At 35.4% G+C, this 14,629-nt stretch overlaps 2 protein-coding genes and 1 non-coding gene across 8 annotated transcripts; 1 reads left to right on the forward strand and 2 right to left on the reverse strand.

Moving 5' to 3' along the window:
- Positions 1-562: 562 nt before the first annotated feature.
- On the reverse strand, positions 563-10,634 carry LOC140882167 (homoserine kinase). 6 transcript variants are annotated; one of them, XM_073287974.1, is made up of 3 exons: positions 9,300-10,634; positions 8,308-8,529; positions 563-579 (listed from the first exon to the last, which is right to left on the reverse strand). In XM_073287974.1, the coding sequence occupies exons 1-2, from the start codon at positions 10,419-10,421 to the stop codon at positions 8,428-8,430; spliced, it is 1,224 nt and encodes a 407-aa protein (XP_073144075.1). In that variant the 5' UTR covers positions 10,422-10,634; the 3' UTR covers positions 563-579; positions 8,308-8,427. The 6 variants fall into 6 exon arrangements, with proteins under 6 accessions (XP_073144075.1, XP_073144076.1, XP_073144078.1 ...); XM_073287975.1 differs by lacking the exon at positions 563-579 and adding an exon at positions 3,885-4,017 and having other exon boundaries at positions 9,356-10,634; XM_073287977.1 differs by lacking the exon at positions 563-579 and having other exon boundaries at positions 8,041-8,451.
- On the reverse strand, positions 2,318-2,782 carry LOC140879098 (uncharacterized). Its single transcript, XM_073282745.1, has 2 exons — positions 2,584-2,782; positions 2,318-2,499 (listed from the first exon to the last, which is right to left on the reverse strand). The coding sequence occupies exons 1-2, from the start codon at positions 2,780-2,782 to the stop codon at positions 2,318-2,320; spliced, it is 381 nt and encodes a 126-aa protein (XP_073138846.1).
- Positions 5,476-5,634, forward strand: LOC140885644 (U1 spliceosomal RNA). Its single transcript, XR_012151063.1, has one exon. It is a non-coding gene; the product is annotated as a U1 spliceosomal RNA (small nuclear RNA).
- Positions 10,635-14,629: the final 3,995 nt, after the last annotated feature.

The following is a 14,629-nucleotide window of genomic DNA, read 5'->3' on the forward strand; positions in this document are numbered from 1 at the left end:
AGGGCGGGTCAAATTGTGAGATAAATATTCGATCCGACTCATGAAAACGTATTATTTTTAATGTTTAAAGTGTTAATTTTTACTGTAAATATAGATCGTGTCGACTCGTTTTACGAAAATAGATCCATAAGACCATCTCATTAGACACCTACTCAATTTGAGGAAATTTAAAGAATTGTCTCCAATAATCTCACAAAACTTAAAATTTCCAAAATAAAATATAAACACAATAAGCTAACAACCCAGTAACGTGCAGTGGGTACAAATATTGTCACGCCCTGAGACCGAGACGTGCCACCGACGTTGTTTCAAATTCACACAAATTATAAAACAATCAGCCTCGTAGTACAGTATAAACCAAACTAGTCTATTATCATAAATAAACTCCAAAACATTGTCTTTACAACTCGATAAATCCAAAATAACGAAACAAATGCAGAAGCGTCTAAAAACTTAATAAAAAAATATTAATGTGAAAATCCCAATAATAAAAATAACAAAATTTAGTCTTATTGATCATCTATCACCATCCCCAAAACATATCTTGTTCACGAACCTCTACATCATCATCTTCATCATCTGGGAGGGGAAAAAGGTAAGGGGGTGAGCGTTTTGGGAAACACTCAGCAAGTGGGGGTCATTCGAGACATGTAACAAATATATGCATAATCATAGGAACACAACACATCATGAACATAAACATAAACATAACTCAATACTTGGGCCATCGGCCATAATATCATCATGATACACAAGCTTTCAACACATGAACATAAGCACTGAAATTCATCTCCTTTCCATGATTTACTGTCTCCTATATGTTAATCCTCTAAGGAGCGAGGCCATGTCCAATATGTTAATCCTCTATGGAGTGAGACCATACAACGGTTACAATCCCACCGTATAAGGGTCATATCATTACCATATCCATTCGAATCATAATAGTGTTTGACAACATACATGACAAAACATGAACCAACATTACACGAATAAAATACACATGCTCGAACGAATTTCAAAAACCAAATACCATGACTCATCAATAAATATTTTTAAAACCAAAACAAGAAATATACATATAAAAGCCCACTTACCGTTGATGAGTTCCAAAATCAATATCTCAAATAAACGAAGCTTGAACCAACTGTTAAAAGAAATTCTCGAAAATCAGATGAGAACTTTCAAAAATTCTTCCTTGATTTCTCCAGAATTTATGGGCAGCCTAATTGCTACACTTGGTCTTCGAAATCTAAAAAAATCAGATTAAGGAGACTTAATCACTAGCCTAACCCTTTTTAATTTTTGAGGAAGAAAGTGACAAATCTATACATACCCCACTAGCTCGATGCAACAATTATGAAGTGGAAGTGCAATGATTCCTCTTCTGACAACTACAACCTTGGTGTTCTCGGAAACAAGAAAGAAAATTGGGCAGAAGTCTTGGTTTAGTTTGCTAGCTCTCTTTCGAAAATATGGAGATGAAGGATACGGCTTTTTGGCACTTAAATAAGAGGCTAAAATCAGCCAAAAAAAAGGAACAAAATATGCTTTGATTTCGAAAATTAGGGAAGGAAAATCTGTAGGTTTCTCTCTTGCTTAATTGTAAAATATAAGTTGATTTAGTAACCCAAAATTTCAACCATCAAATCTTGGGGAAAAGGTAAGAGCCAATTTTCATGATTGAGAGAGTTTTTCCATAATTAAATAACTTGGAGGCCAAGGTTTTGGGTTTCACATTCCTCCCTCCTTAAGAAGAGTTTCGTCCTCGAAACTTGGGTTAACTTGCTCTTAGGGTCGCTACTCTAAATAGTTCAGAATTTCTCAGGAATAAGCCCTAACTTCTTACGAACCTCTTAGATGTAAACGAATGTGTGGCACCAAAATCAAATGACACATATATAGACACATTGTTGATTAGAATGGTACCTGTCACGACTTTGTTTGCACCGTCTGCTTCTTCTTGAGTAATGGCATAGACACGAGCATTGGGTTTATTTTTCTTTGGTTGGCCTTGAGTAGTAGTACTAGCATTTGGTCCTGTCTTTGACTTCATGAGTTCGGGACATTGAGCAATTCGGTGTCCCATTTTTCCACAGTTGAAACAGGCGCCATTGTTCCGACGACATTCCCCTTCATGTCGGAGGTGGCAGGTGGGGCATAGCTTGATGTGTGGATGATTTGGAGCAGAAAGAGTGTCCTTGGATAATTCACCAGAATGGTTTGGACGCTTGGACACATGCCCGTTAGAAGAAGATTGGCCAAAGAGAGGTCGTTTGTTGTTGAAGTTATTTTCTCGACGCTTGATATCCGATTCAGCTCAGATGGCTGCTCCCATCAAGTCTGCAAAGTTGGCAGGCTGATAAACTGCTAATGCCGACTGGATTCGACTGCTCAACCCCTTCTTGAACCGGTGCAACTTCAGCTCATCATCTTCCATAATAGTTGGGGCGTAAGACCCGAGCTCATTGAACTTGGAGGTGTACTCCACCACTGTCATATCTGAAGATTGCATGAGATTTTCGAAGTCGCTCAGCTTCTACATTCGAACCTCCGCTGGGAAGTACTGCTTCAAAAATGCAATACTGAACTGTTGCCATGTGACTGGTCCCGCGACTAGCATAGCAGGTGAAACTGCTTCCCACCATTTCCTTGCTTTGTCCTCCAGAAAAGGAATTGTCACCTCCACTTTAAGTGCTTCAGGGACTTCAAGTAAACGCAGTTGGTTTTCCATCTTCTTCATCCAATTTCTTCCCACCTCTGGGTCAGCATCTCCCTTACACATTTCAGTTCGGTTCTTACGGAGCGATTCATAATGGAATTTGACTCCATTCTGAGCAGGTGGAGGAGGTGGCGGATTGCCATGCCGTTGCCATTTGTATTTCCCATCCCTTGGAGGGTCGTCGCCACTATTGCTGCGATAGCCGCAAGGTCTTCTCTGCTAAGACTGATTCCTGGAGGTGGATTCGCATTATCCCCACGATTATTGTTGCGTGTTCTTGGGGGTTCTCCGGCTATTTCCTACAGTAAGGGAGTTCTAAGAGTTTGTCGAAAGAAGAAAGGAAATAGCGGAATAAATGAATCAATAAATACTCCAAAGGAATAAAAGTTATTTTATTGATTCCCAAAATGTCATGAAGGTGAACGAAACAAAACAAGCTAAGTCTCAAAAATACCAAGATATCAAAACCATGCTGAATAAAAATCAAAACAATGCTGAATAAAAGAACTAATCTAGGTAGTAGCTCTAGTGCGAGGGATAGTCATCTTCCAAAAATGAAGAATAACGAATTAAGATCAGAATTTAAATTGATGAAACAATTTATCATAGGTTACTCAGGCAGTATTGATATCAAGCGAAATTTTCGGGCAAATTTTACAAAAATGGAAATTTTTTGAGATTTTTCCTAGGATTGAAACTACTGATCATAAGGAGTATGAAACAATCGATGGAATCGAATTCCGAGCTTCCCACAAAAAGTTATAGGCAATATCGATATTTCCAAAAATAGCAAAAATGCGAATTCGAGGGCTCAAACGATCGAATTTGGGCTAAAAGCGTAACTGTTCATACAAAGTATGAGTTTGACTAACAGGTTTGTTTCGGGTTAGGATAAACTAGGCTTGGGTCGAAATTTGACAACGTCAAATTTTTTCGATACGAAATCCCATCCGGATTTATGAACCTGGCGTCTCTGATACCACTTTAATGTCACGCCCCGAGATCGAGACGTGCCACCGACGTTGTTTCAAATTCACACAAATTATAAAACAACCAGTCTCGTAGTACAGTATAAACCAAACCAGTTTATTATCATAAATAAACTCCAAAACATTGTCTTTACAACTCGATAAATCCAAAATAACGAAACAAATGCGGAAGCGTCTAAAAACTTAATAACAAAATATTAATGTGAAAATCCCAATAATAAAAATAACAAAATTTAGTCTTATTGATCATCTATCACCATCCCCAAAACATATCTTGTTCACGAACTTCTACATCATCATCTTCATCATCTGGGAGGGGAAAAAGGTAAGGGGGTGAGCGTTTTGGAAAACACTCAGCAAGTGGGGGTCGTTCGAGACATGTAACAAATATATGCATAATCATAGGAACACAACACATCATGAACATAAACATAAACATAAACATAACTCAATACTTGGGCCATCGGCCATAACATCATCATGATACACAAGCTTTCAACATATGAACATAAGCACTGAAATTCATCTCCTTTCCATGATTTACTATCTCCTATATGTTAATCCTCTAAGGAGCGAGGCCATGTCCAATATGTTAATCCTCTATGGAGTGAGGTCATACAACGGTTACAATCCCATCGTATAAGGGTCATATCATTATCATATCCATTCGAATCATAACAGTGCTTGACAACATACATGACAAAACATGAACCAACATTACACGAATAAAATACACATGCTCGAACGAATTTCGAAAACCAAATACCATGACTCATCAATAAATATTTTTAAAACCACAACAAGAAATATACATATAAAAGTCCACTTACCGTTGATGAGTTCCAAAATCAATATCTCAAATAAACGAAGCTTGAACCAACTGTTAAAAGAAATTCTCGAAAATCAGATGAGAACTTTCGAAAATTCTTTCTTGATTTCTTCAGAATTTATGGGCAGCCTAATTGCTACACTTGGTCTTCGAAATCTAAAAAAATTAGATTAAGGAGACTTAATCACTAGCCTAACCCTTTTTAATTTTTGAGGAAGAAAGTGACAAATCTATACATACCCCACTAGCTCGATGCAACAATTATGGAGTGGAAGTGCAATGATTCCTCTTCTGACAACTACAACCTTGGTGTTCTCGGAAACAAGAAAGAAAATTGAGCAGAAGTCTTGGTTTAGTTTGCTAGCTCTCTTTCGAAAATATGGAGATGAAGGATTCGGCTTTTTGGCACTTAAATAAGAGGCTAAAATCAGCCAAAAAAAGGAACAAAATATGCTTTGATTTCGAAAATTAGGGAAGGAAAATTTGTAGGTTTATCTCTCGCTTAATTGCAAAATATAAGTTGATTTAGTAACCCAAAATTTCAACCATTAAATCTTGGGAAAAAGGTAAGAGCACAATTTTCATGATTGAGAGAGTTTTTTCATAATTAAATAACTTGGAGGCCAAGGTTTTGGGTTTCACAAATATCATTAGGCTTGACCCCTCATCTAGTATTTAAACAACTTTCAGAATATTGCTACTACTATATATTTTATAATATTAAAACTATTAGATGGTGTTTTTGGAAACGCTTAAAAAAAACGTGATAGCTTCGGTTTTACAACATTTAAAAATTTTTGTAAAAAATAATTAAATTAAAATTAAAAAAAAAAATAGTTAGCCGTAGTTTCCTTTTCCGAATCCCACACTGGAAAGAGAGCAAAAGCCGAGACAGCGGGCAGAAGTATAAAATGGGAGTATGTGCACTATCTTCTGGTTAACATACCTGGATGGGGTCATGGGTGATCATGAAGGCCCATGGCTTAAGTGGGCCATTTCCATTGTACTAAGGAAGCGGCCCACTTAAGTTTAGGCCCATGTGGCCAAACCTCTGTCATAATTTCTGGTCGTTGGGATGGCGTGCGCGTTGACCCTATCCAACTCTGCTATTAAAGGTTCGCCGGCCCAATATTTATCGGACATTATTAACAATTATAAATATGAATGCTTATTCGGTAAAATTTTAATATAAAATAATAATTTTTTTTTTTACAAAAATGATAATCAAGATAAAATCCACTTTGAACTTGCACAAAGGGTAAGTTTGGTAGGGGTGATAAATATCAGATTAGCTAATTATTATCTGTTGTCCTGTTTAATTGGAGTTTTCACGATTCAAAAATTTTCCATTGGCTCGTTGAAAGCCTGCACTGTGCACACAAAGAGAGAGACAATTAATCTTTTCATGACCGTGGTATTATTTTTACAAATTCAATGATAACATAGAATTTTACTTTTATACCCCTTACATTTGAAATTTGAAAAAGAAATCAAACTTTTTCTCCGTTGATAATATAGTGCTGGAGGAGGAAAATGAAATGAAATTTTTTGATGAATCGAAAAATTCAATCTTAATAAATAAAATTTGATCTAATAAAATATAAATCTACTCATTTTGAAAATATAATAAAATTATTAGAATCGTTAACCCGGTTGCCGAATTACACTGTTCACTATTTTAATTTTTTATATTTTTTCCAAATATTGTTATTAATAGCAACAACAATAATAAAAATATTATTATTGAATTATACCAAAAAAATTTAAAAAATTAATAACCAATATAAAAATGAAGTAATAAGATATATTAAATGGAATAATATGAAAAAATTTAATAATATTAATATAAGAATGATGATTATATAATAATAAAAATAACTTTTCGTAATTAATGTCTAAACACGATAGTAATAAGAATAATAAGTAATTATAATTATAATTATAATTATTTTATTTCAATTACTAATAAAAAACATCATGAGTGTAAGAAAAAAATTGTAGAGTAAAAAAAAAATTAAAATTAATAAATAAAATATTAATTTTAATATCAATATTATTATTATTATTATTATTATTATTATTATTATTATTATTGACAGGTAATATCAATATTATTATTAACATTATCATCTTATTATTATTTTACATTTTATTTTAAATAATAGATTATTATACAAATCTATTATTTAATCATTAACATTTTTCATTATTCTAATAATTAAATTATTTTATATTATTATTATATTCGAGGGTATTTTCGTCATTTGTATTCAACATACAAAATTAATTCGTCGTATTAAAATCATACCAAACACCAAAAAATTTATCACACTGTACTATTTATCCTTATATTTCAATTTTTAATCTCTTCATTTATCCATATTTCGTTTATCCCATCATTCAAACCAAGCGATACCCAAAAGTATTAGAGTAGGTCTTACGATCACGAATCTTTGTTATGAGACAGGTAACCATGTTCATATTTAACATAAATAAATAATTTTTTTTTATGACTGACCCAAAATAAAATATCCGTCTCACAAATGTGATCTATGAGACTGTCTACCGGACATTTTGTAAGAGAATAAAATCTCAAGTTATGCCGTCAAGCTTATGGGACGTCATGTGATGAGCTTGCCAAAATACCTTAAAACTCGACTCTAGCATTATCCGTTGTTTTTATATCTTGAGTTAGTACAGAAAAAAAAATTAATAAAGTTTTAAAATATCTTTCACATTCTTCTCATGTTAAATCTACTTAAAATTTTAAAAATTTAAAGCTTGATCACAACCTTATTGCCTTGCAATTACTAGAACCTTGTTTAGAAAATCCGAAGCATTATTTCTTCTTTTTAAAAAGCTATGAATGGAGGTACAATTCTATTTATAGAACGGTTTTTCCTTGCACAAATCACGTCCATGTCTCCTTAAAACAAAATTCTCAACTTCAGTATCCCAAATATCAACTCCTCAAATATCAACTCCTCAGGCAAGTATTTCGATATGAAAGAGAGACCTTTGGTAAACTATGCGAGCTATTCAATCTTAGGAGCCACGACATATTGATAAAGTAAATGAAAACAAAAACAAACAATTTTTATTCAAAATGAACACAAAAATTTCTATGAGCGACGTCTCACACGTCAATTTCATGAACCAACTCAAGAAAAATATTACTTTTTCCTTAAGATATGAATCAGATAGACTAGTCTCACGTTTATATATATCCATGACCGTGAAACGATCTCATAAGAAACCTACTCAACACATAAACTCGTATTAGACTATCTAACAAGTCAATTTTGTAATACGTGTATCCGATTCAACTCAACTAATTAAAATATTGTTTTTTATGTAAAAAATATTACCTTTTACTGTGGATATGGATCATGTCAACCCGTCTCACGGATACAAACTGTTTCACAAGATATCTATTTCTTCCCTAAAACGCCTTATAGATACAAACTGTTTCACAAGATATCTATTTCTTCCCTAAAACGCCTTATATAAATAGGCACATTGAGCCGGGAATTTGAGAGCCAATTTCATTTCTATCAGGTGGAAAATTTGTAGTCTCATCGTGTACCAGTAAATTTAAATGGAAGCCAAGTTGTTGGAAACAATTTTTTTAATGCTGAAGTTCACCAAGATACCAATAATAAGCCATAAGATTGGGAATATGAAATAATTCCACACAACCCCACCCCGGGTCAAACCGGTGTTCACGCAAATGTTCATGCAGTATATTGATCGAAAATGAACCATGATACCTTCAAATGTGCCAAGCACTGACTGGAAGATGAATGGCCATGTGCTTCAGGGAGAACGTCTGTTTATAAATCATCACCCGCCCCAGCTCTATACTGCAAGACTGTGCTTCTGATACCATATTATGGCTGATAGTAAAGGTGCAACTGTAAAGTAGTTAAAACATCCCATGTTGATCGTTTTGCCACAAAGACAGCCATGCACCACAATGAGGGCAAATGCTTCTACACATTGTAGGCATACCCTATATCAGTGACATTGTCCAGAAACAGCACAAGGAAACCTAGAACCACTATGTTCTTGTCACAAGAGCTAAAATGTATACATTAACCCTATATAAAAATAACACAGGTTTTGATGTCATATTCCAAGAATTTCTGACCCTTGGCCGGAATGGTTCGTGGGTTCCGAACAGCTATAGTAGATGAACCTAAGAAGATAGCAATTACAACCCAAGAAGTAATAAGTACTTGGCCATGTACATAAACTTGACTTTGCATATCAGGAAACAAGCTATTTTTTCAATCCCCACCTCGAGAGATGGTGAAAAACACACATCACAAAACCAATGAGGATATTCGTGTTTCTTAGCTAGTTAATTCTTTTGAGAAGCACCCATAACATAAAACGGACTCCACTTTCACCAACCCATGTTACTGCAAAACTATCCAAGAAGTAAAAATGAGAATAAAACAACCGCCAGAGTGCAGCAAAAGCCGATATCGCATTGAGATAAGTACTCTACTGTGTAGAAATTCCTTATCAATGTAGCAAAATGGAGAGTCTTGAAGATTATTATTATGATCCTGAGGTCCCCTAAATAAGAAATGGCCAAGATGCCACATAACTGACTAGAAAGCCTACCAAAGACTGGAGTTTTCTCTCCAGAGGAATCAAAAGCTCACCAAATAGTCAAAAATTCTAATCAATTGCACAAGTCATCAGAAACTGGAAAAACGCTAATGAAATTACATTATATAGGAACACTGCTTACAAGCCTAGCTCCAATTTGATCAAGTTGTTTCACCATAGCTAAAGCCTTCAAGTTACCTTCTTTCATGAAGGCATCAACCATTCTCTCCCCGATTTCCCTACCCCTCTCTTCGTCGTCCGTCACGGCGACGGCAGTCGGCCCCGCACCACTTATTGTACACCCAAACGCCCCGGCAGCGATTGCAGCTTTCTTTACTGCCTCCATTCCCGGAATCAATGGAGCCCTCCTCGGCTCGACTATCTTATCCGATGACAATGCCCTGCCCAATCCTTTCAAGTCTCCTTGCAAAACAGATGCAACCAATGCCCCCGCCTGGCTAGAATTCCACACATGGTGCGACATTGTGATTTCTTGTGGCAATACAGCTCTCATTTTTTTCGTGGGAGCTTCAAATTCCGGATTTACTAACACAAAGAATAGTTTGCTTTCTTGAGGGAGCTTCAACTGCATTAGTTCAAGAGGATCATAGCTTCTAATCAAAACGAAACCTCCCATGATTGAAGGAGCTATATTGTCAGCATGGTAGCCGGAGACCTTCGCCTCAGACTCAAGCCCGGCGATAACGAGCTCTGATTGAGACAGCGGCCCTCCGAAAAGCTCGTTAACGGCTACTGCAGCTGCTGCTGCACTTGCTGCGCTGGAGCCTAGACCACTGCCGAGGGGTAGACCCTTCTCCAGGGAGAGGGAGACGCCAACCGATCGAACTTTCAGCATCTTCATGACAGCAATGGCAGCGATACCAGCGCAATTCCACAACGGATTCTTGCTGAGCTTCGACCCAGCTCCGGAGATCTCAGAAATGAAAACCTCACCAGGACGAACATCCGGGTCCACTCGAAGGTTGACGTAGTCTCCGATCCCATCTACGGCGCAGCCCAGAAAGTCGAAGCCCGGACCCAGGTTAGCTACGGTAGCGGGGGCGAAAGATTTGACGGAAGTGAACACAGGTTTGGGCTCTACCACACCGATTGCTACAGATTTGGAATTGGAGGACGGCTGAACTGAGGCAGATACACTGAATCTCAAGCAAGATGGAAGATGAGACGGAGATTTGGATAATCTTGTGGTTGAAGTGGGGCTGAAAACAGGATTCAAGCTCATTTCACAAGAAGATATGGCCATTTTTTCCGGCGTCTCCGAACGGGACCACTGGGCGGCGCGCCTCCTACAATGTCTTCCGCCGATATCGCTTCTTCGTTCCGTGCTTTACAGAGATCCAAATCTTGAACTTGAAGCTCTGAAATTCACTTGGGAAGCATGAATTCGCGGAGAGAAAAGATTGAAGAACACAGAGAAGAGTGGCGCAATGGAGAAGAAGAGATGACGGTGACACTAATCAAGAAATTAGGGATTCCAAATCACCGGATTTGTTTGTTTATGTTTTCTTGTTTTTTTTTTAATAAAAAAACAAAATAATAATAATATGAAAAATGTCAGAGGTACAACAAATATCATGTATAACGATATTTATAATAATAATATCGTAAGATTTTGTTATTTTACCGCGAGATTTTGTATTTAATGTATTTTGAGATTTTGATAAATTAAATTTTTGTGTTGAATTTTTTGTGTTGTAAGATTTGGTATACAAATTTTGTTGTACATGTCGCATCACTCTAATAATATTATATTTAAAATTTAATATGCCCTTTATTATTAGCTTCCTATCGAATAAAACAAATTGAAATATGTACTCATATAGTGGGATTAATTTAAGGGTAAATTAGCATTCAGTTCCTGAACCCAAACACATATACATGTTTAGTTTCTTGTCAAAAAAAATTTGTTTAAACTCCTTGAGCCCACATCTTTTTCTCGGATAAAAATCGATACAAAATATTAAAAATATGGCACGAATACATGATATTCGAGCACTAATTGTTCAAGATCGGGTATAAAAAATAAGATTTTGAATATAAAACCTGAACATTTTTATTAATATGAACTTGCAACATATGTTTGAATACTCAAAAATCATAGAAAGTCGGTATAAAATATTAAAAATATGGTACGAATACATGATATCAAGAACTAATTATTCAAGATCGGGTATAAAAAATAAGATTTTGAATATAAAACCTGAACATCTTTATTAAATAAGAACTTGCAACATATGTTTGAATGCTCAAAAATCACAAATTTGTATCAGATCTAACACATTTGGTACTCAAAAATCATATATTAATACCATATTTTCAATGTTTTGTACTGATTTCCATACAAATAATATAAATGTGTCATTATATCAATATTTTCTTATTACTCAAAAATCATATATTTGTACCAAATTTGACACATTTGATACTCAAATATCATATATTAGTACCGTATTTCTGAAATTTTGTACCGATTTTCCTCCAAAGAAGACAATGTGTCATTAATATCAATATTTATTTACATATTTGAGTACTCAAAAATCATATATTTGTACCAGATTTGAAAAAGTTGATACTCAAATATCATGTATTCGTCAGTGTTTTCAAAACCGGACCGGACCTGTCGGTTCGATCGGGAACCGGTCACTGGTTCGGTCCGAAATACCCCAAATAACCGCTTGACCGGTTGGACCGTTCAGAATCGGTCAAGAACCGGTCAAAACGGTCAAACCGGCTAAGAACTGGCCAAGAACAGGTTAAACCGGAATTTCGAATTTTTTTCTTTTTTTTTTAAAAAAAGTTTTAAATTTTTTTTTAAAACTTTAATTTAATATTTTATTATATATATACATGATTAATTGAAATTTGTACATCCTTAAAAATATTATTTTACTATTATTAGAGTTTTTTTAATTTATTTATTTACGTTTAAAATTATATATAACTATAATTAATATTTTGAATATATTTATATCGTTATTTATTTTTAAAACTAAGATAAATATATTTTTTTTGTCTATTTATATACATCTTTTAGGTTTTAAAATTTAAAATATATTATTAATTATATTATATTATATAACCGGTTTTCCGGTTCGACCGACCGGTTGAACCGTTTTTTCAAGGTAAACTAGTTCGATCACCGGTCCGATTATAAAAACATTGGTATTTATACCATATTTTCAACGTTTTGTACCGAATTTCATCCAAAATATTTATGTGGGCCCAGGGAGTTTAAAAAATATTTTTTCTGACAAGAGACTGAAAATAAATTTATGTTTGGGTTTAGGGACTGATAGCTAATTTACAGTTAATTTAATCATTTCTTTTAAAAAAATATTAATTTAATCATATGAAGTACAATGTCTTATCGATTGATAACTTGTTATTGTTTTGATCAATTATTTGCTCAAGTTCTAAAAAATAATTAGCATATACATTAGTCAAGTTGTGTTTGAGATAAAATAGATGAAAAGTAACTGAGATATTTTTGATAGTAAAACTTGTAATTTTATTTTATTCAGAAAGATTTAAGACTTCAATTACGAGATTTACTAGCCAAAGAGAGAACATCCCAGACTCCCAAACAAACGAGAAGGTGGGAAAAAGCAAAAGAAGCAAGCGTATAAGCTATCATATTTGCCGAACTCCTACAGTGATGAAGCTTGATATTTTTTCGAGAAACCAAGTGTTGCTTCACATCTGTTGCAAGAGTACCAATGTAACTAAAATTCTCTTTTGGATTGGCGATTGCTTGCACCACCAGAAGCGAATCCGAATAGACCTCATGAATTTCAAAACCTTTTTCACGCACCAAGAGCAATCCCTCCTTAATAGATATCAACTCTCCAAAGATAACCGAATGGGGCTTCTGTATCTGAGATCCGAATGCCAACAAAACCTGTCCTTCGTGGTCTCGCAACACTCCTCCAACTGATTATCTATTATCTTGCTCCTGAAATGCAGAATCAACATCCAGCCTCAGTTGATTAAACCTCGGCCTTACCCATTTGACTTGTGAATTTAAAATCCGATCTGTACAGGTGATCTTCAAGGATTCACGAGATGTCTGGAATTCATTAAGCAAAGAATCACTCCAATCAACATCCATCCTTGAATTGTTCAAATTTTTACCGTGGCTTATACGCATTCTTTCCTGCCAGATAGCCCATGTTCTCATAACGAAGAGCTCGAAGTCTTTAGTACACAACTCCTTCTTCATCCATCTGAAAACATCAATTATTCCTAAATGTCTTACCTGTTTGAGCAATGGTTTGAAGATTGTATCCTTCCAACAAGGCTTCATCACAGAACACCAAAAAAGTGCATGGCAAGTGGAATCACTCACAAATTGACAGAATCTGCAATCTCCCGAGACTGGAACGTGATGCCTTTGTAAATTAGCCCCGATCGGAAGAATCTCTTGTAATGTTTTCCACCAAAAAATTTAGGCCTTAAGAGGGATTGAAAGAGACCACAAATGTTTTCACCAGCTTATGGAATGATCCTCAGAACAATGTGCTGGAGTATCAAAAAAATCCCATGTCCACTTTGTAACCATCTTTGACTGAATATTTGCCTTTTGGATAAAAAAATCCAATATCTACAATCTTCCCTCATTGAGTTCGATATTGGGGTTGTCAATATTTCTTGGGCTGAGAATGGAAAGAAAAGTTGACGCACAAGAGGGCCATTCCAAGTTCCATTAATCAATAGCTCACCCACTGTATCATAGTTATGCAGTCCATCCATGTGGCAAATTGGTCTTCGCCCCTGGCATCCAGGAATCACCAGAAATTACAATTTTGGACCCCTTACTCACTCTCCATCCAATCCCAAGTCTCAACAGATTTCGGCTCCACAAAAGTGAATGCCATATAAAAGAGGGATTATGTCCCAAATATGCATTCATAATGTTCTGGGATTCCGGGATTTAGAGTCTTGATATTTAAAATATCTCGCTTTTAGGACACGAGAAACAAGAGACTCCGGTTTAGCTATAATCCGCCAAATTTGTTTTGCCAAAGGGGCTCTATTGAAAGAATCTAAATCCCGGAATCCCAGACCACCCAAAAATTTTGGCTGACACAATGAACTCCATGATTTCCAATGCATACGATTTTTCCTTTCATTTGAGCCCCACCAAAAATTCGAACACTCCCTCTCAATGGCCCTCTCAGCAGGTGTGTTGGGACTAAAAGATAGCGAATATTTTTAAAATTTTATAAGTTGTCCCGAAGCCCTTTCATACAATGTGAGGCACTGATGAACACCCAAACAATCTTCAGTCGTCGCCCTAAAGAGTATGAGACTATCATCTGTAAATAACAAGTGAGAGATCGAAGGACAAGTGTTTGCTATGTGCACCCCCTTAAATAAACTACGATGTTCATAGGAGGTCAAGAGGGACGCCAAGCCCTGAGCACATAAAACAAACAAATAAGGAGAAAGAGG

Source organism: Henckelia pumila, chromosome 2, assembly GCF_033568475.1.
Source record: "Henckelia pumila isolate YLH828 chromosome 2, ASM3356847v2, whole genome shotgun sequence".
Lineage (NCBI taxonomy): Eukaryota > Viridiplantae > Streptophyta > Magnoliopsida > Lamiales > Gesneriaceae > Henckelia > Henckelia pumila.

Coding starts and splice junctions, on each gene's coding strand:
- LOC140879098 (XM_073282745.1), bottom strand. CDS start 2,782: ATGTGTAAGGGAGATGCTGACCCAGAGGTGGGAAGAAATTGGATGAAG. Junction 2,500..2,583: donor AGTCACATGGCAACAGTTCA/GTATTGCATTTT, acceptor TGCAATCTTCAG/ATATGACAGTGGTGGAGTAC.
- LOC140882167 (XM_073287974.1), bottom strand. CDS start 10,421: ATGGCCATATCTTCTTGTGAAATGAGCTTGAATCCTGTTTTCAGCCCC. Junction 8,530..9,299: donor ATCAAATTGGAGCTAGGCTT/GTAAGCAGTGTT, acceptor TACAATGTGTAG/AAGCATTTGCCCTCATTGTG.